The 26,612-nt window shown below is 40.8% G+C and overlaps 1 protein-coding gene across 1 annotated transcript; it reads right to left on the reverse strand.

Moving 5' to 3' along the window:
- Nucleotides 1–1,170: 1,170 nt before the first annotated feature.
- znf292b (zinc finger protein 292b) lies at nucleotides 1,171–25,447 on the reverse strand. The gene is made up of 8 exons (XM_034150570.1): nucleotides 25,135–25,447; nucleotides 14,217–14,371; nucleotides 13,945–14,023; nucleotides 13,489–13,624; nucleotides 11,623–11,825; nucleotides 10,070–10,206; nucleotides 9,584–9,725; nucleotides 1,171–8,710 (listed from the first exon to the last, which is right to left on the reverse strand). The coding sequence occupies exons 1-8, from the start codon at nucleotides 25,297–25,299 to the stop codon at nucleotides 1,868–1,870; spliced, it is 7,860 nt and encodes a 2,619-aa protein (XP_034006461.1). The 5' UTR covers nucleotides 25,300–25,447; the 3' UTR covers nucleotides 1,171–1,867.
- Nucleotides 25,448–26,612: the final 1,165 nt, after the last annotated feature.

Consider the following 26,612-nt stretch of genomic DNA (forward strand, 5'->3'; position numbering starts at 1 on the left):
TCTGCCTGACGTCGACGTGCGGACAACAGCCTGCGGAGCGTCGAAGACCCGCTCAACGCTGCTTGCAGCTTTAATTACCATTATATTTAAAAAATATTATTTGATGGATTTATTAAATAAATTATATTTTTTCAAATTAAATTATTGTATATTTATTTCTAATATACTATTTAAAGAATTAAAAAAATTGTTTTTCTATTTTTTTTATTTATATATTTTTAATTATCTTTAAAGATGGAGGTGGACAATGTTCAATAAGAAAACTAGAAAAAAGTATGAAAAATAGTTCTGTTTTAGGTGGCAAGTGTGTTATTACAGCAGAATGTCAACAGAGACAAACCGGACAGATGTGATTGGCTGCTGCTTCGCCAGAATGAGCAGACAGCAAATCACAAAAATACGCTTCCTCAGTTCCTTGACTCAAAAGGAAAATAAAACAGTACCATATATTGTGCTTGTATTAATTCATGGGATTAAAAAAAGTTGAATATTGAACAATACACTGACTTTGTTAAAGATATTTAAACAGATAATGGTGCAGGACATCAGTGCTTCACAGACTGCTGTTAGAACTCACCTACAAAGGCCTGCGTGAGTCCTGATTAGTTTCAATCCAAATTATAAGAGTTGGACAAATTCTGAAGAGATCTGCTGAAAAAAGCACATTTATCTCTGTATACAAAATAAAATGACAGTATATCACTCCCAAACTGTTAACAGGCAGTGTGATCATTAAAGATCTGTTAGCATTTCTTAGCACTAGCTTAATAATCCAGCCAATTAATAAACCTCTCACAAGAAGGTGCAAATATTTCATTGTTCTTTTATTGTTCCAGTTTGTTATGTGTGCACTTTCTGAATTGTGTTACATTTTTGATCATACTTTTCAAATGCTATACTTTTGTTTTTGAACATGTGCAATATTAAATAATTAATATATACTCCTTTATCTTAATATGCTCTTTTCTTTTTTTCCAAGTGAATTCACAAATCAATAGCTTCTCTGCTTCAAGACTACGGGGAAAAGCCTGACACGACACCAAGATGACCGTTAAGGCACCACATTAACAAGTTCTACATGGCATTTCTTAGTTTAAAAAGGATAATTCCACATTTTGGGAAACACATGATTCTTTAGAGTAGATCGATTAAAAAAAAAAAACAAGAAAACTATTTTAGATTTTTTAGTGTAGTATTTTAGACAATGTTGATACATGGAATTTCAACGTAGGGAGGCGTGTCGTTTTGTTCACAATCCCTTTGCCAAGCTAAGCAAAACAAATATCCAAACGACTTCTAACACAAATAACTTTAAAAATACTGATGAGTATCTAAAACATTTTTTGTAGAGATACCATATAACCATTTGTTATTTATTATCCAAAATGAATCCCTAAAGCTGCAGTGTATCAAACAAAATGGCAAATGATTAAAAAACAAACAAATCAAACTGGTTGTATAAAACTGTTCATTTAATAACAAGACTGCTGGTGGCAGTGGGTGATCTCAGACTATATAACCAACGCACAATCAACATCTCCAAATCACAAACTACACAACAATACAATCCAGTCCAGAGTCTGTTTTTCTGAAGTCCCACAGGGATCAATAAGACAGCAAAAAGTCGATCTCATTTGAATTTCAGGTAACTTTTTCACATACTAGTCCATAAATAAAAACATGCTATATACTTTTCCATTAAAAAAAAAAAAAGAGACATTTTACAGATAATACATTATCATTAAAAAACAACTTATTTTTATTGGATTTGTAAAAAAGATCTAGTATGTCGGGCAGCAGATTTGACTCATTCTAGTCCTGAGATTCTGCTTTACAAAACCCACAACAAAACAAGTAAGCTATTTTTTCACAATACCACTGTGGGCCGCATGTCCTGCAGCTGTTTCAACATAAGGTCAGAGACCCCTAAAAAGGCCCCATCTAGTACTATTTTGACCTTACTAAGTGATTTCAAAAACTGCCGATTTCTAAACCTGACAGAGGTGCTGGAGGTATTTCTGCATGTCTCTGAACTTTTTTTGGACTGTTCCAGGAATTTTAGGAAAGACATTTCAAAGCCCATCGGTTTGAAAGAGGCCAGCGGAGCGTTCTCGTCCTGCATTACTGCGGGGCAAGAGGAGTCTGATTCATCGTCCCTGCTGTAAAGTACCTCCGTCTTGGTTGTGCGGGGAATTTTCTTGCGTTTCACTGCTTTGCCTTCTAGTTTACGCGGGCGACCTCGTTTGCGTTTGAGCATCACAGAGCCATCAGAACTTTCCTCAGTTGATAATTTGGTGTTGAACAATGTAACAGGGGAGTCTGCAATGGTCCTTTTGCGTAGGACAGGCTTTGAACTTCCATATTCCCCTCCGCCCAGGCCGGTGTCTGAGGTCCCCTCTATGTCCGACAGGTCAGAGGTGTTGTCTGATTTGGAATCATCACTCCTGATCGAGTGGCACTTCTGCCTGGGAAACTTTTTGCAGAATATGAAGTGACTCCTTTGCTGTTCCAGATACTTTTCTGACAGTCCGTGTCCCATGTAATGTTTTAATATGCTACGTTCTGATCTCGTGACTGAATCACAACCTTTAATCATACAGGGGTATTGTAGGGGAAATCTATTAGTGCACATTGAAGATGCTTCCACTTTAGATTTCAAGGAGGGGTTTCCATATTTAGTCCAGTGATTTCTTTTGGCCTTGTCCCGCTTTGTCTCACTTCCCCTCTGGAGGATCTTTTTATTGCTCTCAATGTTTTCCTTCCCATTACTGGTCTTGGTCATTTCGTAATGCAGTCTTGGAGTCTTAGAGTTCTGTTTCATCTGGTCTTCTTTTATCTGTTGATCCTTGAGTTGATCCAGGTACAGGTCATTATGCTTTTTCATGACATGTCTGAGCAGGTTTGACTTTGTGGCATATGAACGGTCACAGCCTTCAACTTCACATTTGAAAGAGGCATTAAGATCAGGTTTGGCCAACTTCATATCTTTATGCTGTTCTTTGACGTGTCCGATATACTTCCAGAAAGCAGTGAATGTTGCTGTGCATTCTTGGTGGCTACAAGTAAACTTGCCGAGCTTGATGCTTGACAAGATATTGCCAACCTTGTCGAGACTGAACTCATGCAGCTGAAGATAATGCTGCAAAAGGTGGGGAACTTCTTGGAAAACTCTGGAGCAGTCTTTAACTTGACATCTGAATTCAGAAATGTGTGGGATCTCGGCCTCTGGCTGCTCCTGCTCCTCCTCCTCCTCCTCCTCCTCCTCCTCCTCCTTCTCATCATCAAAATCCATGAAATCCTCCAGTTGGTCACTCTGGTCCTGCTCTTTATTCACCTCCAATAATGACAAAGCAGACTGGTGAACAGCCCTGTAGTGGAGGATCAGATTGTGCTGGATGGTGAAGGCTGCCACACAACCTTGATGAACGCAGCAATATGGTCTGTACGGACTCATGGCATCAGCGGATTTGGGCTTTTTCTTTTTTGTCTTCTTGGTTCTGTATATAGTTGTCTTGACTGTTGGCGGCCTGTTGACTGCAGATAGTTTGTCGACAGATGGAGGCCCATTAGCTTGTGGCGTGGCAGATAAAGCCTGAGTGAGAAGAGTTGATACTTTGGGCAAACGGGCTTTACCTTGTTGACCACGTGAGCGTTGAGTGGGCATCTTGGGCAAGTTTCTTTGCGGATCATTTGACAACTGTGGTGCTGCCATCCCTGCTGGTACTGACTGAAATGCTGACGTAGATGTATGAGCCTGCGCTGGTACTGACTGAAATGCTGACGTAGATGTATGAGCCTGCGCTGGTACCGACTGAAATGCTGACGTAGATGTATGAGCCTGCGCTGGTACCGACTGAAATGCTGACGTAGATGTATGAGCCTGCGCTGGTACTGACTGAAATGCTGACGTAGATGTATGAGCCTGCTCTGGTACTGACTGAAATGCTGACGTAGATGTATGAGCCTGCGCTGGTAGAGTCGTTGCTTGATTGTGCATGGGAGCAGTTAGCAAGGGTTGAATGACTGTGGACCGGTTGTCATCTGCAAATGTAAGATTAGTTACGTTAATGTTAGTTAGTGATACAAATGCCTTTAATGGGGTATTGAGTTTCACAGAATCTTTAAGTGAATAGAGCGGTGGTTTTTTCTTCCTTGATGAATGAGTAGGCATTGTGGTTGGAGTTGCTGGATGAGTAGGCATTGTGGTTTGAGCTGCTGGAGAAACACGTTGCTGAACAGTGGCCTCTCTGCGCAACATATCTAGATCTGTGATTTCTTTAAGAGATAATTTGTGAACCGATTGGTAGTGAGCACGGAGGTTTGAGTTACGAGTAAATCTCTTAGGACAAGTATGGCACTGGAAAGGAGCATATTGGCCATACCTTTTTTTAACCACATTCACCATATCCATTGTGTAGTTGTGACATTTGGAGAGGTGTCTCCAAAGAGCATCACCTGACATTGAGCCAAATGAGCATGTCTCATCCTCACAAGCAAAAGGCTTGACAAAGACCGTTGGGGATCCTGTGTTGACTGTACTATTGCTATATTGTTTCATTTGGGCCAACACCTGATTAGATCTTTCTCTGACCAAGTCGAGCTTTTCTAATGCACCCTGAATTTCTGTCATCTGCTGGTACTGGCTAGCAGATAACGGTGTTGGGTCAAGATCTGCATAAGTTGCAAGGACGCTTGTGGGGTTCAGTACCTCCTGCAGCTGTGTGGAGGACTCTCTGAAACCAGTAAAGCTCTGCGTGTTCAGTAGTTGTTTGATTTCATCAGCGGTTCCTGGGATGATTGTACAGTTCTCTAGCATGATCTCTCCTAGACTAGCTTGGTCACTCTTTGCATCGCAAAACATTTGACCAAGTCCATAATTATCAGAAGGATTGCACATTGGGACAAAAGTCATGGGACTCTTTGAGTTGGCATTCGTGTCAGTGTTGCTTGAATGGCCTAAGGTGTTTCTACGTTGAAAGTCACCAGCTAAAATCTGCTCCCGCAGTCTCTTTTTAATATATTGATCAGTTGTCTTCCTTTGCGTCCCAGCCTGCTTGCTGCTTGTGGATGGACTGAGCTGACTATCAGGTAACAACGTTTTCATCGGCGAGTTAAAATCTGGTGTCTGAACGGTTATGTCAGCATTTTCTGTGAGAATTTGAGAGAAAAGTTGGTCGGGGAATTCACTTCCAGCAAATGCATCAGCACTTGGCTGAGGATAATGGGCTGTATTAAACAAGTTGTCCTCTTGCTTCAGCGCAACATTTTCTGTGTGCTGTATGACTGAGCTCCCTGGCAAGCGCTCACCAGCTGAAAAGGACACACAAGAGTTTTGAAACAATGACTGGGAAGCAGGTGTGTTCACAAAAAGATCCGTCATATTGGGTTCAGTCTTGATCTGCTTAAGAATGTCATCATTTGACGCACCATTCTTAGATTCTGTCAATTTACTTTTTGAATATTTACGGGCGGGGTAGACTTTTGCAGCTGTTGAAACATGTGCTGCTGACAGAGCATGCTTCTCCTGATAAACAGCAGCAGGACTGGAAGATGACTGTGGCTGAGCAGCCCTAATCGCTTGCTCTGAATTGAGAAAGTCAAGAAATGATGATGGCAGGTCTGTGTTCAGTTCTGATTCGTCATATGGTTTGCAGATTGTACGCTTGGACAAATGGCCTCCGAGAGATTTTGGACTATTGAATTCTCTAAAACACCTGCAACAAACAAATTTTCCATCTCTGATAATAGCTGGCCATTTGGTCCTGCTGCTTCTTTTGGGTCTCTTTTGATTTGCAGGATTGTTTTCAGAGATGACGGTAGCTTGAGGTTGGTTGTTACTGTGGTTTTGGCTTGCATTGTCTAAAGAGGAAAATTGAGACTGCAGATGGTTTTGCATTGATTTAGTTTGTTCTGGTGCCCTGGAACCGGAGATGCTTTGCATTTGTGAAGCATGTGGCAAAATAAGGTCTTCCGCTTGTTCAGAGAAATGTTTCGCATTTTCCATTAGTTGTGACTGCATTGACTGCGCTGGTCTGTTTATGGTGGAGCCAGTTATAGAGCAGGATGGGAGATTACGTGGCAGAGCAGCACTGGTAGAATTGACTTGTGAGATCACATGTTTGTTAGATGGATAGACTTGGGAGGGGCCACAGTTTTGAATTTGTTTAGTTCCAGGGACTAAGTTCCAATTTTGATTAACTGGAACCTGGGACTGTGCAGTTATTGGATTTGTATCACTTCTTAGCTGAGAGACAACAATAGGATTTAAAACGTTTTCCATCAAGAGTGAAGCATTCTGATATTGGGCAGTTGAGGGATGGGAGTGTAAAGTAGTGCAGTTTAAGCGTGCACCCATATTAATATAAGGAGGTGATCGGATAACGTTCTGCCTGTGAACCCCACCATCTGGTACTCCGTCGCCCTGCTGGTTCTGAACTGGCACAAATGAACTGAGATGTCCAACAGATGATTTGCTCGGTGCCGCAGCATAAGTTGTCTTGATTTTAGTTCGATTTTTTTTCCAATTCTCATAGAACTCCGAGTGAACCGCTTTCATGTGCTTGGCAACACTTTTGGGGGAGCTGTAGTTCCTTGTACATGTTTCAAATGCACAGTGAAAGCGCTCTCTCTGTCCTGGAGGGGGCCCTGTGCTAGTTGAGGAAGTCACAGAGTTCTCCGATCTGTTCCCATGTAGTGGCTGAGGGGCTAGTGTTGGAGGAAGTGGTTGTGACATTGCTGGCTGTATGGATTTTTTGGCCAGCCCTAACAGGTTGCTACTACACATTGTCTCTTGCTGCACCTGCAGTGTTAAGTTGCCGCCAGTTTTGAAGGCTGTTAGACCAGTATTTACAGCACTGTGAAACACATGGGGCTGTAGCTGGGCTTGCAAGATTACATTAGCTTTAAATGGAGGTACCGGCTGATTTTGTTGGGGCGGTCGCATACTATCAAAAGAATGGCCACTTGAACCATGGCTATGTCCATTAGGATCAGACAATTGGGAATTCAAAGGCTGAATCACAGAATTATTCATACTCTGTGTGTAACTGGTGGTTGAAACTGGCACATTTTGGGGCTCTTGTTTTACAGTGTTTAGTCCTAAGGTTTGCGCAGGAACTTCGGAAGATTTCATCAAACTCTCAATTGCAACTGGCAGCCTTTCATTATTTGAATCAACCGTGCTCTCCGAGTTACCGTTTTCTTGGGAATTCTCTTGTTTAATGGGAGTGCTGTTGGAAAGCATTTGCTCAATGAGCGAAGGGCCTCGCTGCGTATTCAGTGAGATGTGATCAGGAGACGTACTTTCCTCTTTGTGAGGGGCATGGGCCCCGTGGTGCAAATCCAGCTGTTGTTGGGAATGGAATACCTTTCCACAGTCTGCAAATTTACACGTGAACATTTTATAATGCTGTGCCTCGTGGTCATAGAGTTTGAAGGCCTCATTGAAAATCTTTCCACACTCTGGAAACATGCATCGCGCCTTAAAAACAGAATGTGTTTTCCTGTGTACAAAGAGTTCAGTGTTGGACAGAAAACTTGCCCTGCAGTTCAACTGAATACAGATGTAAGGCTTCACACCACAGTGGACTTGTAAATGGTCATTAAGATGGGTGACATTAACAAAGTGGCGGCGGCAGTACTGGCAAACAACCTTTTTGCTCTGCATTTCGAGGAAAATCATAGCTTCCTCATTGTCCCCATGACCTCTAACATGTGCAATGAGGTTTTTGAAAAATTTGAAGCTCCGTTTACATTTTCCAACAGGGCACACATTTTCATCACCCTCTATGGAAGGCCTAGACACTCTGACATTAGCATTCAACCTCAAATGTTTCCCCGAGGAGTCACCATTTTTACGAGGTTTGTATTCTGACTTGGCCTGTAATGCTGCAATAACAGGGGCAGCTGTTTTAGGATCAGACAGTTGCTTGGTTGTTTTCATGGCCGTCAGCCTTTCCTTGCTTGACTGTTTGACATGGGATGTTACGTGGGGAAGCAATGTGTCTTTTGAGGTAAAGGTTTGAGCACATATTGGGCAGCTGTATACTCCACCGCTAAGATGAGTTTGTGCATGGCGTACGATCCTGTGGCCGAGAAACTCTTTGTCACACAGCACACAGTACTGCATATACGCCTGCCAGTTTCTGAACCTGGCAGAGATTAACCCTTTTTCTCTCAGTTTCTTCATCTCTTTGTTTTTTAGTTTTTTGTCTTTTACATCTTTCAGTTCATAGGTGCCACTGCCTAAGTGGTCCGGGATATTCGTAAACCCCTCACTGAAATCGTCCTCTTCTTCGGGGTCCTCGGGTTCATTTAGCAGGTCTATGGATGAAACAATTGAAGCTTCTTCACCCATGAGTGCTAGACAATGGCGCTTAAGTGTTTTCCAGTCCCAGAACTCCGGGTCGAAAGGCCACTGGGTTTTGAAAACTAGCAGGAGCTCGCAGCGTAGAGAGTTGGGAACAGGCCTTTTCTCTTCATCTACCTTTTGATCTGGTTCATTGTAAAGAGTCTCCACGGCGTAGTATGAATCCACTGTTGGCTCCAGGAGGAACTCCGTCAGCTGGCAGGCTCGCTTCACTTCCAGGTCAGTGGGAAGCAAGCAGGAAATAGTTTTACACACAGTGGCCTTGGTGTTCCCATCATCAGATTCCATTCGCAGAGCCCTTATACACATCTCGATGCACACTGGAAGTCCAACGCTGTCAATCTACGAAAAAAGAGGAAGAATAGTCATTTCATGCTGCCAAACATGTGGAGCACTATTAATTAAGACTATTAATAAAAGATAAAAACACTTTAAACTAAATCATTCAGTGTTGAGCTGTATGGCAAAGTTACCAACTTTTGTTTGCTAGTTCATTTCTACATTCATAATAAAATGAATATTCTGAATCAGAGTAAATATACATTTTTGATACAGTGTTCATAGCAAATCCACACATTTGACCTTTGAGTACATGTAAGGAGTACTCAATGCAGAATATTGTAAGAATGGCCCACTGTGGACCTGAAAGGTAGCTTTTACAGCTTTCTCCTCGAGGCAGGGGCAGTGTCTGTAGTCTGCGCTATCCAACCCTCATCCATAGGCTCATTATCAAATACCTGTATCAAAAACTAAATCAACTTTGTATTTTCCGTCTTTTTGTTGTAGTAGTGCCTAGGCCTGATGTAAGCAAACATGGCTGCATGTCAAAACGCAGGATGATAACCACATCATTCTGGAAAGGTTTCAAACTTAAGGATTATACAAATGGGACGGTGAAATAGTTCATTATCATGACTTTCTATTTGTGCGGTTGGAATTTATTTACCACGAAACTGGGTCTTCTTATGAATTCATGTTATTCACATGATTAAAAGTTGAACCTTGTTGCAAATGCTAAAATAACCACCCTCAAACACACATGCAGTGAGAATTTGATTCTAAAAATATTGCTTTAAATGTAAAAAATGCACAAGATAGAATCAATGTATTGGAAAGTTGTGTGGGGGACAACAATAAAACATGATTGTTGAGTGTAACATGTCATTAAGGGTGGCCACACTTTGATAATACCAAAACAGCAGATTGATTACTGACCTCTGATTGTATGACCTTGATAAGGAACAGGATATGGAAAACATTTTTGGAAAGCAAGGACATCTGGCGACATCGGTCGAGGAAGGCCTGCTCCGACGGCTCCAATCTCTTCAACAGCTTGCTCCAAAACAGAGTGAGCTCCCTGGTTTGAAGTAAGGGGATTCATTGCAAATTCAAAATGAATGATTATGACGACATTTCTTAACTATACAAACCACAATGACCCAAACAGGTTCATAAACCAAGGACACGCAGTGTGGATTAACAACATACTGATTATTCAGACATGTTCTGCATGTAACTCCAACACAACTTTATGTTTCTTCACACTGAAATATTTCAGACAAACACTGTCAACATTGTATTACTAAGATATATATATACATATATAAATACAATTAATTAAAAAAGTGCATACTAGTTAGTGAGATAAAAAACAGCCTTGTTAGACTGCAGATTGAAAAGGTCTAGCATGCGTCTCCTTACCAAGCACAGTCTGTGTCTCCTTGGAGAAGCTGGCGGGTCAGGAAGGCCGAGCACAGGCTGAGAGCCGCCCTCTCGTCTCCATCGGACTCCAGGTTGCAGATCATCTCTAATGCATCTCGGCAATCCTCCTTTGATAGCTGCACAGATAAACACAATGTATACAGTAAGAAGGGTTCACTGAAGAACAATGTGCATTATGTCGACTTAAGGAAACACCCGCAAGCTTCAGCATCAGATATATTTAAAACCAATAGTCATCAAAAATGCCTCCAATGTGGACAGCTTAGCAAATACTTCAAAATCAGAAAAAATATACATTCAATAGCATTGCATACTACCCCTCCATCCCACCATTATAGAAAGTTAAATAATGATATATATATAATTATTTTAAAAGTAGCAGTCTATTAAATCATTTTTAAATTAGAGGTAGCTTGTAGCGTTTAAATGACATTCCCAGAACAAATGACTATATCTTCACTTCTAAAAGGGTTAAATTAATAATCTTTGTTCTCAAAGCAATGATAAACCTGTGAGTTGGATGTAGACAAGTCAGAATCAATATAGATGTTTTTTTATTTTAAAGTAAATTCAGATTGAACATAGTAAAAAAATGTAAATGATAGTTTCCGTCCAAAAATAAACCATTACTTATAGTGAAAACCACCTTTGAATGATGGGATAGTAGACTAAAAGCTTTAGGAATCCAAACTATAACATATAATAAGTACCCTGTATCAAGATTGATGCAAAACAAGTGACATTTGACCTTTTTAGAGAGATTTAGAAAAAAACAAAAACCTCTTGGGTCATTTGGGTGGATTTGCCATATCTCTGGAACCCATTGGTCGATTTTGATGATTGACACCTCTTTTGAACTGTTGGAGCCAATAGAATCGAGAGAGAAGTTCCTAAATCCATCTAAACATTACCCATTGGTGAATGAGAGTGATGCGCAGCCAGCATGCCCAAAACCGGAAGATCTGATACACTCTATATGAAAACTCAGTTTATTGTCATAAATGTTATGATGGATTATCAGTAATCAAGTGACAGAGACTTTGGATTAACCTTCAGCAGCGTTTATATGCGTTTTAATGCCCTTGAACACAACTTTTGATCAGAAAACAGCAAAGGTAAGACGTATTTGCCGTTTTGGCACCGTAAAGTGAAATGTGTGTTGTCTTTCCTGGCTTCGCTGCTTTCTTTTGGTCGTACAGTGATGATACTTATACCAATGGAATCTGTGGAGTCTCAGCTTTCATATGATATCTAGTTTGTGCAGATTGCATGAAGTATAAAAGATCGCTACCGTGAGTTCTGTGCTAAGTGTGTTAGCATTTTTTTGCTTAGAGCTAATTCAGAGGCTTGGTATTACCCTTGTGTTTCGTTTAGCTAAAAATTGTTAATATTGTCTGATAGCTGAGTTTCTTCCCGTTAAGTGGGTATGACACATTAATAGGTTGTTAAATGTTAAGAAGCCCTGAGACACAGTTTCGTGAATATTGTTGTGTTGTGCTTAACAGGTTAAACTTCATTTCAGCTGCCCTCACCTCTTCCATCAGCTTCTCCTGTTCTGAGGTAGCACAGAGGCAGACGAGGTGCATCTGCTTGAAAGTTCCCCTCCCTTGGAAGGCTAGACACTCGGAGCAGGCCTGTGCCAGCAGGGCACCCTTCTCCAGCTCAGCATCCTTAATCAGCTGCTTCACCCTCATCTCCAACAGCACCGGCCCCTCCTGCACCAAGAACTCCTCAACTGAAAAACAATAGGAAAACGTATAAGTGATCTGTTTATTAAGATTTTATAAGTTGTGTTTTCAGAGTACCCTGCCAGAAAAGCTGTCTGTCCCAGGTAAACTCAGAGGAGCGGCATGTGGCGTGAGAATAGCTCGATTGATCGGTTTTGTGGAGTTGAAGCATTTATTCACAGACAAATACAGTGTAAACACTACACCCCTGCTGACTTCTTACTCATTTTGCACACTTGTTATGAGACGTACAATACCCAAATCATCCAGTTTCACGTGTAGACAACTTTGCCCTTCACATCATATTTATCCTCCAAGAATGTTGTGAGACTAAGGTGGGTGCCGGTCAAAATGTCCAGTAATAATTAGGGATGCTCCGATCGATTGGCCGCCGGTCATTATCGGCCCATATTCACTCTTAATAGTTTGATCGGTGCTCTCTATAAAGGCCGATCAGGAGAGCTGGATCTGGTCGATATGGACATAAACGCGAGTGAAGTATAACCGGACGCGAGAGAGAGATCAGAGATCAGCTTCTGAGTCTGACGGAGACACGCAGCTCTGATCACCTGAAGCCCCGCCCACTGAGAAACTGATGGGCTGTCAGGAGAGAGGGAGGGAGAGAGGAAAAGAGAGGATCCGTTTCTCCCGTGTTATTATTCAAATTAATGTAAACTTTTGAATAATGTACTTCATCTACTACAAGTAGTTTGTTTGAATGTAATAATTATGTTGTTTGTGGAATCATTTATTGAAAAATTAATCTGAATTTTTCGAAGCAATATAAAAATTACTCCCATTAACTGAGTTTTAAACATCAGCATATCCGGTCATAGTAATTACCTGCTAACGGAAACTCTGCTACACAATTCTTATTATTATTATTATTATTGAAACATGACCGGTAAGTTTCAAATTTGTCCGGTAAAATAAATTCTGTCCGGACATTTGACCGGCGAGAAAAAATCCTAGCGGAAACCCTGCTATGAACGCCTTTTTACTTAAAGTGGACCTATCATGCTATATTTGAATAATATAGTATAGGACCATACCTATATAAGGCATATTTATACTTTTTTTTTTTCAAAATACCAAACAGATCATGCATTTTAGCCATGCCTCATTTCGCTCAATTTGACATTTTTTTGCAAGGGTTGATTCTGTGAGCAACAGCACCATCTAGAGGCCTGGTATATGTACTACAGCGTCTCCAGCGCTTTCGAACGGCAATGGCCGTGGCTGTCTCCTCCTGATTGGTGGAGTTGGCCCAATAGCCGTAGCGCCACCGTCCTGACGTCAGGTTATCAAATATATATCAAATATGTAACTGAATATAAACTATTTATATATGAAAGGAAAAGTAAAAAAGTAAATGTTCCCCGTACATCTCCCAACTCCTCATCACTGCGTGAATTATTTTGTCATGTTGCTTTGGATATCTCTGTGTGTGTGTGTGTTACACACTCTGGTGCTCATGTTTGTGGACATTTCCAACAACTGCCAAGTAGTTTGTTTTATTAACTCCAAAAATCTAAATGTATTCATATGAGTAATGTAATACTCCACAAGGATTTATTTTACAATTATTCCCTTCATTTTTTGTTCTATTTACGTGATCCAATAACGGCCATGACCTGTGTATGGTGTCTGAAAAGCAGAACAATTACTGACCTTGTTCAGTCTGGAGGATTTCTTTGGACAGAAGGCCTTGCAGGGTCCAGTTGGTCCAAACTCCGTCATACTGGCCCAGAGCAGAGAGCAGGGGCAGCTGGGGGAGTCCATTCTCCTGCAGCTTACTGGAAGCAAACTGCACACAACAGGAACACTCCATGACTTCCAGACACAATGCAGAAGGTGAGTGAGTGTCTGAAGTTCAAGTCTACATAGTCATGGTTTTGGTAGAGTTGGAATTGCAATTAAAAAGCAAGTTTATGGAAATCTAATTAGGTCAACTAAAGGCTGTGAACCCAGAATATGATGGAGTGAATAAAGTTTGAAGTCCTATTTCCTTACTTAAATCTAAATACCCTTTAACAGTGTTTAATGCAGTTTGTGGACATTTTAAAAGCTGAGGGGTAGACAGTGTTATTTTCATGGAAAAATCCAAATGAGAATACTCTGCTTTACCTGTACAGAAGACTTGTATTCTTTCCATAAGACATCAGGAACATCTGTCTTCAGTGAGAGCAAAAGCTCTAATAGACTCCTGAAGGACACATGAGCAATCAACATAGACATGACATCGATTTTTAACCATGGGCAACTTAACTTTGACAGAATTAACTAAGAAAGCTCAAATGTAGCTTATGAAACAGGGTTGCATCCAGCATATTGATGATTGACTTTACGTTAAACCATACATCTATCTGCAGTTAATTACATCTTTATGGGGTACTTACAGTGAGAGCTTCTCAACCACAAGAGGAACATTTCCACACTCCAATGAGAGGTAAGGAGAAGCTTGTGCGTAACTGTGCAGAGCGACTATGTACACTTCCACCAAGGCCAAAGGCTCCTCCTGTATCCTCCAGCGGCCTGCACACTCCAGCAGCGTCTACAGAGAGGGAACAGTCCGTCACTTACTAAATAACACTTTAACAGATCCTGTTTGCACTGAAAACGTTTACCATCCGTTTCAATCTTGAAACAGATGGATTAAAAAGGCCCGGGACCTCCACTGACACCGACTTGTATCCACCCCAGAAAAACATTATGCATTACATTAATGCACATCATGTGAACAGTATCTTGTTCTTTTTAAAATTATAAATCCTGAACATGTAGCACATTTCTTCCCCACACTACCTCTTTTAAATCAGCACAGCGCTCCACTTTAAATACAGTATCTGTCATGTTTTATTATTGTTTACGGTACTCACAGTTTCTCACGTAATAATATTTTGTGTAAATATTGTCTTTATTTTCAATTTGTTACAATAGTCTTTAAATAGTCGTTATGATAGCATTATATTTTTTGCTAAGTATTCTTCCTTCTGTTTCTTTTTAAAGCACCACTTATACCAGAGCAAATTCCTTGTATGTGTAAACCTGGTCATAAAACCCATTCTGAAGTTTTATAGAAAATATTTATTTCCAATTGAAACTTTTTCCCCATCAGGAGTCAACACAAAACTATGCACTTTGTAACAAAAAGAAAACACAATTTGTTTTAAATAAAGGGACATCTTTTTATAGAATTATTGTATCCATCATTACAATCCCTGAAGTGTGAGCCTCACGAGCCGACACCGGGTTCAACTTTGACCTCCCATCTTTACTGCTGACTTGTTTAAACACGTCCCATTGTCTGACCACATCGATAACTACAATGACCAAAGTTGTGTTCTGTCCAAAGGTGTACGATAAAGGTTACCGATAAGTAGGGTTGCACTATTATGGGCAATATGATTGTCTGAACATTTCAGTCAATATTAAGATTATTCATTGATTTTAAAAAAGGAGAACACTAGTTTCTCTACAGCGATATTCTATATTCCTGCCAATAGGCGCAGTACTTTTCCCACTTTAATTCCGATATAGTTCCGAAATGTTGCGTTCACACCAAGGTTTTGTGAAGCCACCATTTTATTATCCTCGCATTAGCATTAGCCCAGCGCACAAACGCAGAGAGACTAACTTATGGCAACACAAAATAAAACATGGGAGCGGTGGAGATGAGGAGGTGTCGGGGTTCTGGCGATTTACTCGGAAGGCTTCAGTAGAAGCTGCTGGGAGTCCCAGCAGCTTCTAATGAAGCCAGTCCCCAACTCCGGGGACTTCCGGCCGGGGACTTCGGGTGGCAGTATACGCCGTGAAGTTGTTTGTGGCCTGCCAGTAAACCCAAAGCAGAAGAAGAAGAAGTGACGTCAGCGGCTTCATTTGCCTAATCCTCCCCCAGGGAACTTATTCCGGTGTGAACGCGATCTGAGAACTGTTCATGAGAACTAAAGAGTTCTCATGAACTAAGTTCTGATGAACCTTTGTGGGAAAAGTACTGCGGTATGAAAGCGCCTAATGTACAAATGAGAGATGCATGATATTAGAAAGAAAACTGGCATCGACGTGAAAAATGCATTCTAGGTTCTGTAGGCTACATTTTAAAGGTTTAGGAGCACAAATCAAAAGGCCAAATAACTGTGTGCTTTGGTAAACTATTTATTTATTTACAAACATTGGTTGTTTAGATATCGCTGGTGATGAGACGCAAAGATGAATCTACCGCCTGCTCTCCAAGTCCTTTTCTATATACAAGTCATCTACCCTGGACAGCAGTCGCAACAATGACGGCTCAAAGGTTAGTTTAGGAAGAGCTTCATTTGATAGGCAGTGTAGTTTTCTTTCGAGCAGACACACATATTTAAAGCTAACATTGCAGGCAATCATTAATTCTATTGTAGGAAGCCTAATTCACAATTAATATTCAATTTATTCTGTAACATGTTTATGTTTCTAAATAATGGAGTAGTTAGATATGCATTTCTGAATGACTTAGTCATAAGAAAATAAAGAATCAGCGTTACTAAATACTCCTGCTTATTACCATCTTGGAAATAATACAAATTCATGCTGACCTTGGTCAGAAAAGCTAATGCAGTCAGACTGAGTATCTGCAGGGGAGAGCTGTCTGGAGGGAAGGGAAACGGCTCCGTTTACAGAGAAGGCTCCCGGCTTCAGATGTCTTAACTTCAGCCTACACACTTGGGATTTTCCACCCACAGAATCTACTTCTGGGCTTTACACTACACTGTGAATAACTCCTAAACATACAGACAAACTCATTCCAATTACACAGCAAAGAAAAGTATCATTAATAACTTTTCCTTTTTAAGTATTATTCATCAAATGTTGTTGTGCAATTAAATGTATTATTTATTCTCAAATGTACAAAAGAAAATGTTTTAGATACAACAAACAATATGTGATTATGTCAAAGCTAAAATCTAAACAGAACTTAACATGTCCTTCTCTGCAAGTTTTGGAATTTATTTAGAGATTCTGTTTTCAAACCCCGCTCCTGTCTATGTCAGTGTCACTCCCTATGACCCTGAATGCTGCTTCAGATACTTCTGGCCTATATCACTGAGGATACTGGGACTTTTCTGTCAGGGCCCCTAAACTGTGGAACTTGCATGACAATTCCAGGCAAACTCAGCATCCTCTTCTAAATCTCTTCCCTCGTATCAGGTCCGCGTGCATATTTTTAGACGAATTAAACGGCATAAGTCTGTACATAATAGCCGTATCCAGCTTGTGTTGCACGTTTACTTATTGGCGTTATATGTTAGACTCTCCAGAAAAACGCGGGCTAAAATCCTTGATTATGCCGGCTAAAATCCTTGATTATGCAATTAAACATGCGGGGTTTTTATGTGATTTTATGCGGTGAAGTTGCGAAATATGCGGGAGGTGGAAAAAAGGTGATTCTTCTCCCACACCCTGTTACTAGGCTACTACTGAATGAAAGTGAGCCCTTTTAAAGAGTTCCTATGATAAACAAGCATACTAGAAGCAAGCTACATCACAAAGACACACACACACACACACACACACACACACACACACACACAACACACACACAACACACAACACACCACACACACACACACACACACACACACACACACACACACACACACACACACCACAACACACACACACACACACCACACAACACACCACACACACACACAACACACACACAACACACACACACACACACACACACACACACACACACACACACACACACACACACACACACACACACACACACACACACACACACACACACACACACACACACAATTCTGTTTATTTACTCGTTCGTTATCTGACCAGCTTCAATCTTGTAGGCTACAAACCTCGTTTCTTGTAGCCCTCGAAAGGGTTTTGGAGGTTGATGCCACGGTGAACGCGAGTTGTTTGGCTTTCTTGTCCGCAGCAGCAGAAAGCATTTTCGAATGTTTGAATGAATCAAAGTGGGTCGTCACCGTCGATTTTCTCTTATGCTCCAACACACAGTTGCACGGGGTGCAGAATAGTTTCCCCCCACTTTCGTGCAAGACATCGGCGTACTGCTTTGCCCGGTCTTTAGCAGAAATGTTCGTAGGCAAATGAGATGGATTCGATTTGTTCATCTTGGTCAGAGCCGTATAATAGTATATAATAATAATAATAGTATAATAGTATATAATAATCTATATGGCGCTGATCTTGTTGTTTTCTCTCTCGTGTGAGTTCCACACATTCACTCTACGGTGTTGTTTACCTGCGCGAGCTGATGACATCACTACTTCACGTTAACTTTTTTTCCCCTCAATTTTGTGTGGAAAAATGCGGGGATTATGCGACCTTTTAATAAATATGCGCCCTTTTAAAAATCTGCGCCATTTTGCTGATTATGCGGTAAATTATGCGATCGCATAATCGCGTTTTTCTGGAGGGTCTAATATGTTCAAGCGTTTTAAGGGCTCTAAAAGACTGGAACATATTTACCACATACATTGCATCATAGCACTTTACTGGTGGAGCTTGTCGTAGTCCTGGGTATGGTTGATAGAAAACATCTCCTGATTAAAAGGCATGTTATTGTGAAGTAACCCCCCTTGTTAAGAAGAAATGAACTCTGGACCACTGATGGAGGAGGTGTGACTCCAATGCTCTGGGATGTTCGTCTATTCTTTCGCTGTGCTTACTCATTCATCAGTCTGTCTTTGGGTAAATGTTTCTCAAGTAAACGTTCTAGAACTGGCCGGAGATCAGACAACTGCCCCTACTCCGAAAATTAGCTAAATTATTTCATGCACTTAAAGGTGGGGTATGTAATTGATTTCAGAAACACTTTTTGTTATATTCCATGGAATGCTCTTAACATCCCGATAGCAATGAATATATTAAATGCTTTGACAATAAATACATAAAAAAATGTAATCTGTGGAAGCCAGGGATGTTAAGATTTGCATCGGTGCACCGGCATAAACGTTCAAGATGCGAGTGCACCGGTTGAAAGAGTGCACATCTACAGTTTGGGTTGAACTCGCGATGCATCGATTGTAGCGCCTTTGCATCGGTAAAAAAACGATTCATTCATATAATATCCTCTCATCCTGTCAGCACTCAGCAGAGACGATCTTTGATCTTTGCTTCGCACTACGGAGGCCGAGAGTCTCAGTTATCAACACACATGGAAGTCGAGGAGAAAGAGAAACACAGCGCACCGAAAAATACCTACAAATCAAATGTTTGGCAACACTTCGGATTTTTCAAGAAAGACGGACAACTTGAAAAATCGCTCGCAAATTGTAAACGATGCCGTGCCGCTTTAAAGTACACAAGTAGTACGAGGAACTTAGCGACGCACATAAAGAGGCGACATGGGGTCTGCGGCTGAAAAGAAAAACCTGAAAGTTAGACATATGAGTTAAATCACTCAGTGAGGTGTTCTGTCAGAGAGAGTGGTGTTTAGTTTACAACAGCCTGTGACTGCCAATAATAGTTTAAATGTCTTCCTTACAATTGTAAGCAGTTATGAAATACCTGTTTGTGAAAGGTTATTTTCTTTATTGTTCCTATAGAAACCACTGCTTTCTGCTCACTGGTGAGTTAGCCTATGAATGAGTGTTAAGCACATCAGGCTGGCAGTTGTATGGGCATTGCACTATGGTAGTTATTTGCACATTGTTAATCATGGGCAATGCATCCTTACATTGTTTAACTGTGAGGTGTTATACAATTGTACTGTACTCTGGAGAGTGTTTTAAGGTAAAAAAAGGTAAAAAAGAAACAGCATGATGGGATGCGCAGTACTAGTAGAGAGAACCAAATATGTAAAGCACTTTTTTGTTAATTTATGATTTGCTGCATATAAGGAATAAAACAAAAATCCTCTGTCGTACCATATTGAAGTAGGGCTGCTCAATTATGGCAAAAATCATAATCTCGATTATTTGGGTCAATAATTGATATCACGATTATTAAAAACGATTATCCATTTACTTTGAAAACATTCATTTATTGAAAAATGTGAACAGTATGTTTTTAACAGTTGATTACCATGAACTTTAAGTATAATTCAACTGAAAAACCAAAAAAAAAAAAATTGAAAATTGAAAAAATAATCGTCTTCTTTCGATTATGTTGTTTTCATAATCGTTGCAAGCCAAAATCGTAATTGCATTAATTAATTAAAATACAATTAATTGAGCAGCCCTATATTGAAGTATCATTATTTTGCATCGTGTTGAATCGCATCGTATCGCATAATGTTGAATCAAATCATATCGAACTGTATCGCAACAGGGGTGAATCGTATCGTATGGTGTTTCAAATGTATCGTTAATGCATCGTATCATTGGCAACGTATCGAGATGAGCATCGCATCGGCCTCAGTGATGGAGATGCACATCCCTAGTGGAAGCCGTAGCGCTGTAAAATGCACGACCAATCATCTGAGCCGGCCCGGCTAAAATAACTGGATGGCCTATCTATCTCGTGCCCTCATTGGTCATGTGCGCATTCGTGTGTATTGGAGGATGGGCTCTGTAAGGAAATGGTATTTTCAAATTCTAGCGCACTCAAGCTGGTTTCTCCAAAATGACATACCCCACCTTTAATTATAAAAGTAATAACTATCTGGGGCCTCATTTATAAAGGGATATACGCTCAAAAAAATGGCGTAGGCCAGTTTCTACGCAATGTTTGCGATTTATAAAATACTAACTTGACAAGAAAATGTGCGGTCCTCCACGCAAACTCTAACCCATGCATACGCACTAAGCACAACAACGGGAGAGACGAGAAACTGCGACACCGTTGGCAGAAGGAAGAATGGAGAGAAATATGTGGAAATAATACCATAAATAAAATGTTACCTCATTTATCATATATGAAGAATTCATTTTCAAACATTGATTAAAGCCAATCTTTAAATGATTAAACAAACGCCTGTTTGAGACTCCTCAGTGCACACAAAAACATAACTTGGAGAAATAAATAAATACGGATATGTTATTTAAAACCACCTCGAATATGTTGTGTTAATGTTATGAAATGTTTTCTCATAAATGATGCGGTAAGCAGGAGGACAGAATTAGGTCTAAACTGACGCCGTTTTGCATTTCTATAGGTTGTATATACGAGCATGGTTTTATATAGGCTACTATCACGTTTAATCGTGTTTTATGCCGTTTGCCAAGACTTGATAAGTCGCTCGTAAAACACAGGAGGTATGGAAACTATATGTGGTAAATTGTACAGCTAATATAACATAACACATTAGTTGTATTTCCTTTAACTGGTGGATTATGGATATATAGTTGCTGATCGAAAGCTGGAACACAAACCACCAAATACAAAAAAATAATTCAGATCCAGTCGTCATGACTCCACTCTGGAGGTATTCATTACATTACATGTTACTTGTTAGACGCTTTTATCCAAAGCGACTTGCATACTCAATACTGTGGGCAATCCCCACAGGAGCAATTTGGGGTGAAGTGTCTCGGGGACACAACGACATGCTGACTGCAGTGGGGTTTGAACCTGTGACCCCCAGATCCGAACACCTACGGACAACCCACTACGCCACACGCCTCCCTCGATCATTTCTTAGCGTTTCTCATCAAGGGGGTGTCTCCTGTCCCCGGTACAAACACACTGCCCGAGGAAGGTTATGTCTATTTTTTTTGTCATTAACCTTTTTCGGACCACTTATTTATTTATTTATTTTGGTGACGATCCGACCTCCATGCTGCTACTCTGGTTCAAACTGCATCCACCAAACAATATTATTTATCTCGGCCTCCCCAAAATAACCAAAATCTGACACGGTGTGAGATGTCTTTTTTAGCTGTTCTATCGTAATTTCCTGCGATCTTCTTCATGCAGTCAATCAAAATGAATGAATGAATGGGCGTTTCTTAGGCAAATATGGGCGTTACGTGAACGTAACGTGTAACTATATTTTTGCTTTGTACTACGCAAGCAACTTTCCCACGTGAATCCTACGCAAGGCGTTATAAATGAGGCCCCTGGGCAGTTAGACCCCATTGTTTCAGTAAACAGTAATGTCAGCATGTTTCTGGGTCCCATCTCTGTCAAACACAGACATAAATCAAATGGATTAGACCAGGCATCCTCAAAGTCCGGACTCCGGTCCGGACCGAACCACAACTGTCTCTGGACTCTGAGCAAATTATACTTTTCATATGTATTAATCTGTGTTATCTGCGAGACATCGCCACAACGCTATGTCCACTGCAAACAGCGCTCTGCATGTCAGACTGTTCCACTGTCTGTGTGTGTCTGTCAACGCTTTGGTCCAATCACATTCAGCATCCCGTCAGCGTTTTTTCCCCCCACCAACAGTCTGCGAATCAGAGGCACAGTAGGGCGGGTCTTCGCGGAATACGGGTGGGAAAAATGCGTGTGTCGTGTCGTCTCTCTCAACCTGTCTGAGTCAGAGCGAGAGTTTAACAAAAAAAAAGTCAGAGCGAGAGTTAACAGCTCATCTAGTTGCATCTGTACTGTAGCTAGTAGCCTAGTTTCACCTACCGGGGTGGCAACTGCTAAAAATAGGCCTTGCCACCCAAGTTGGCAGCTTTGTTTTGAAAGAAAGGTTGTGGCTCATCTGACATTTATGAGAGAAAGTGTCAAATGTCCGAGTGCAAGTGAATGCAGCACAAGATGCACGTCTTGTAACCCCTCCCCCGTCCCTAGCGCGAAAATATGATTCTCGGAGATTTCATTTGAATGGGACGGCGCAAAACGAGAAGCATTCGGACCCAAGTACTGAAGGAATGAGGTATTTGCGGTCTACAATGACAGAGAAGAGACTGTTAAGTTTGGCTGTACTCAGCATTGAATCAAAACGCACTAAAGCTGTTGATCTTAATACGTTTGTGAGGCGTTTTGCTGAACAAAATGGTAATCGCCGCATTCAGCTGTAATAGACATGTCAACTTGATGCTCTGCTCACGGATGACCATACGCGTGTACATATATTTTTTTCTTTGTGGGGGTCTGCCCCAAAAAAAGAGTTTTAAGTCCTGAGAAAGTCAAATAAGGCGGTGTGTAAAACTACACTGCCCAGCCAAAAAAAAGTAACCACTTTGATTTAACTAGGCCAGTAGGTAAGGACATTCCACTGGATAATAACTGAAGTATAAAATAATGCATGACTGAAGTGATGAGACCATGTTTGAAGGCAAACAAAAAGAGGAAATAACAGGTCAAATCAAGCAAATCCCCCTCTCAGATTCCACAGCAACCAGAAGAACATAAATACTGGCTGGTGATTTGATTAATCAGCTTTGTGATGGAATACAAAATGCACAGTGCATTTCCTTAGCTGTGGATGGGTCCACTGACACCACTGACAATGCTCAGTTGCTGGTGTTTGTGAGTTTTTATGATGAGGCAAAGGGGGAGTTTGTTGAAGATGTGTTGGGCCTGACGAACCTCAGTGGACACACAAGGGGGCAAGACATTTATAAAGCAATAATGGGAATGCTGAATGAAAGAGGGTGCAGCTGCCTTTATTCATAACTGTGCAGCTCTTACACTGCGACTCTGAGGGATCAAGCACAGACACAATAACAATGAAAACTGCTGCATACAGATTATTTTTGTTGTTGCAACCTCGTGTTAAGAATCTTGTTGCAATTGTTTAAAAGTTTGAATGACCGTAATAAACGGACCTTTGTCATATTGAAACTTTTTTTTTTTACCTTTAAGATTTGTATTTGAGTACCCCTGGATTAGACTAAAAGCAAGTGGTTTACCTGAAGAGATTTCCTGAGTCTGTCCCAGATGCCCATGTAGGGGTGGGAGGTATTTACATATTTGAGCATAGAGGAACAGTTTTTGTTAATGTAATATTTAGGTTACATTCAATAACAGGATTCAATTTTACATTGGTACCCTGTCAATAAAAAACAAACTATTTTATTATTTTATATTCATTGTATTTAATACAAGCTTACACTGTACAAGGTAGCATGCAGCTGTTGAAACCGTCACCTGGTTTGCATCCTCCAGTCAAATGTGTGTTATTGTTTAATAAATATTTGGAAAAATAAATGTATAGTAGATACATAAAAAAGGTAATTATACTAACGCCCAAGAATAATTATTTATGTGTATTGATAAAACTGTATCAAAGATATATTTGTTTAAATAGTAATTCATTCAGGAAACCTCTGGTCCATGTTCGCTCTCCGGTCCTGTAAATAGAAACATTTGAATAGAATAATTTGAAAAGTTGTCCTGTGCAACCCTCAAAAAAGGCAATTTTTTTTCAAACATGTCTTCTGTTGATTAAATAATAGTTTTGTAGGCTACATATTTGGATGTCACCTCAACAATCTCACATTGTAGTCTGTTTCTCTCAATGGACATATTCCAACCCAGGATTGTCAGTGGAGATGTTTGGTGCAGATCCGCCCTCTGTGCTCTCATAGGATCACACAACAAGCTACACACATCTCTGACAGTGAATTGTGCAAATGACAACTTGCAGGAATCAAAGCAGACTGGATTTTATTTAGGTGCAATTGTTTTGGTATACAACTACGGTGGTATACGGCGTGCAATTTCTGCAAAAGCGTACGTTCTGTTAGGCACGTACACACCAAAACAATACTCTATTTTCCTGTGAAGTTATTATCAAATTCGCTACATTTAGTGTAAGGTAGTACAAGTTGTTCTTACAGCAAATGATGGGGCGCTGGCTTCAACAGTGGCAATAACAAAGCAAGACCAATTAAATCTGCTCACCCGAGAGCTAGAGGACCAGCAACATTATGCTCTCGTGCCCGCGCATGTTGCTAAACATACAAGCTAACGTTTGCTATCTGCAGGCAGAACTGTTTTGGCTGATAACTGGGAATAGTTAACGCTATCACCCTGAACCAAGCGTGCCAACGGGGTAGTATTGGTTTGATGGAATCAATATATGATAGACTTATATAGTTTTATAGACATGTTACTAGATTTAGAGGCGATAACATTACAGCTACCAATGCTTTAGTTACCTCCTGCAGATACAGCTCTGAGCTAGCGTGTGCTAGTAGCTTATTTAGCGTAGCTTGCCATATCAGCAGGCAGAATGCGTTTTATCTGTTTAACCTTTTGAATTGTTCAAAGTTTTATAATTTCTTCTACAACGATTAACCAAAGTGTACCCACTGCACAATGTTTTATTCTGTGACCGTAGAAAACATCTCCCTGGAATTATCCAGACGTAACGTTACCTTTATTCTAAAATGCTAACTGCTATGTTGTTGGCTAACGTTGAGTATGTGAGGGGAAATATCTTACCGTACAAAACTCTTGGCAAAACTCAGAAGAGGTTTGGGTTGAGGAATCTCCACTGTCTCTAACCACGACTTCTTGCAGTTCTTGCAACCGTTGTCTGAGTTCCCCAATCGTTTCACTGACACAATTCTCAGGACTATGGTCCTGCTCGGCCTCCTCGTCCGCCATCTTCACACCCAGCTCCAGCGCGTAGCACTAGAGCGTAGCTACGTTTACGTGGTGACGCAATGTTGACTAGAGAGGTCACATCCGGATTAGTTAAGAACATGAACGAAAAAAAAGGCTTGTTTGAGACGAGCTGCGGCTCGCCTCGAAAGTAGACGAGAATAGCCGATCGCAGCCGGGGGAGGTCTCAAAAAGCTCGCCTGAAGTCGGACAGCTCGGAGTCGGCTTCTTCCTCTTCTTCTTCTTCTCTCGGTTTTTTGGCGGATTGCAAACAACTTTAAGGTGCATACCGCCACCTCCGGAGTCGGCTTGACTCGGTTTGCATTTATAAAGAATGCACAAATGTGTTTAATCGTTAATGTCAGATATGTACTAAGTAAATACATTTGTTCCTGCTCAAGATTAGATTCAACTTTATTGTTATTGCACAGATTACAGGTACTGAGACAACGAAATGCAGTTTAGCTTCTAACCAGGAGTGCATAAAGCAGTAAAGTGAAAAGTAATGTACACAATCTACAGAATAAAATATAGAATGAATTGAATGATGAAAAAACAGTGAGGGGTATGAATACACCAGGGGCCGTTCTCATTTCATCAAATCCCCCTCCTCGACTCCTCGACTCCTCGGTCCTCCGGTAGTGACCCGGAAATGAATTTTAGCGCGCCATGTTGAAGGACATCTCATTTCTCTAAATGCACATCGAGGACCGAGCGTCGAGGAGGCTCTCTGGAGGAGCTATAACCGAGGATACACTGATGGGTCCTCCACGGCTCCTTCGTGGATGCATTTCCGGGAACAGAGATGTTTCACAAGCCTCGGTTGCATTCGAATAGTCCATTTAGCTTAGGAACCTTCCTAACGGAGTGAAATGACCCGGAAGTCCCTCAGTGGCAGCCATGATAAGTGCCGTTCGAATTCTCTAAATTAAAAGGAAAGGAGGTTTCAAACTTCCTTTATAACCTCCTTTAGCCTAGGAACCACTGGACCTCCCTAACCGAAAGGAGAGGAGAAAATGCTGCCCCACAATGCCTTGCAGCCGCAGCATTTGCCGTCACACAACAGTCGGCCGTTCACGGAAACAACCGATTATGAACGAGAAATGATATCATGAAAGTTACGGTGCTTATTAAGCATTTTAAAACGTATGTGGTAAGTTGCCAAAGTGCTTTGTTTTGAACGTTCATCAGTATTATAATCAAAAAGAGAAATATGAACGTTAGTTTTTACTGAAATGATCAAATAAAGTCAACATTTCACAGTCTTTACTGAGCTGTGTGGGGTTTGTTCAACTTTTAAAAGATGTTTGAATGGT

Source organism: Trematomus bernacchii, unplaced genomic scaffold (genome assembly GCF_902827165.1).
Source record: "Trematomus bernacchii unplaced genomic scaffold, fTreBer1.1, whole genome shotgun sequence".
Classification (NCBI taxonomy): domain Eukaryota; kingdom Metazoa; phylum Chordata; class Actinopteri; order Perciformes; family Nototheniidae; genus Trematomus; species Trematomus bernacchii.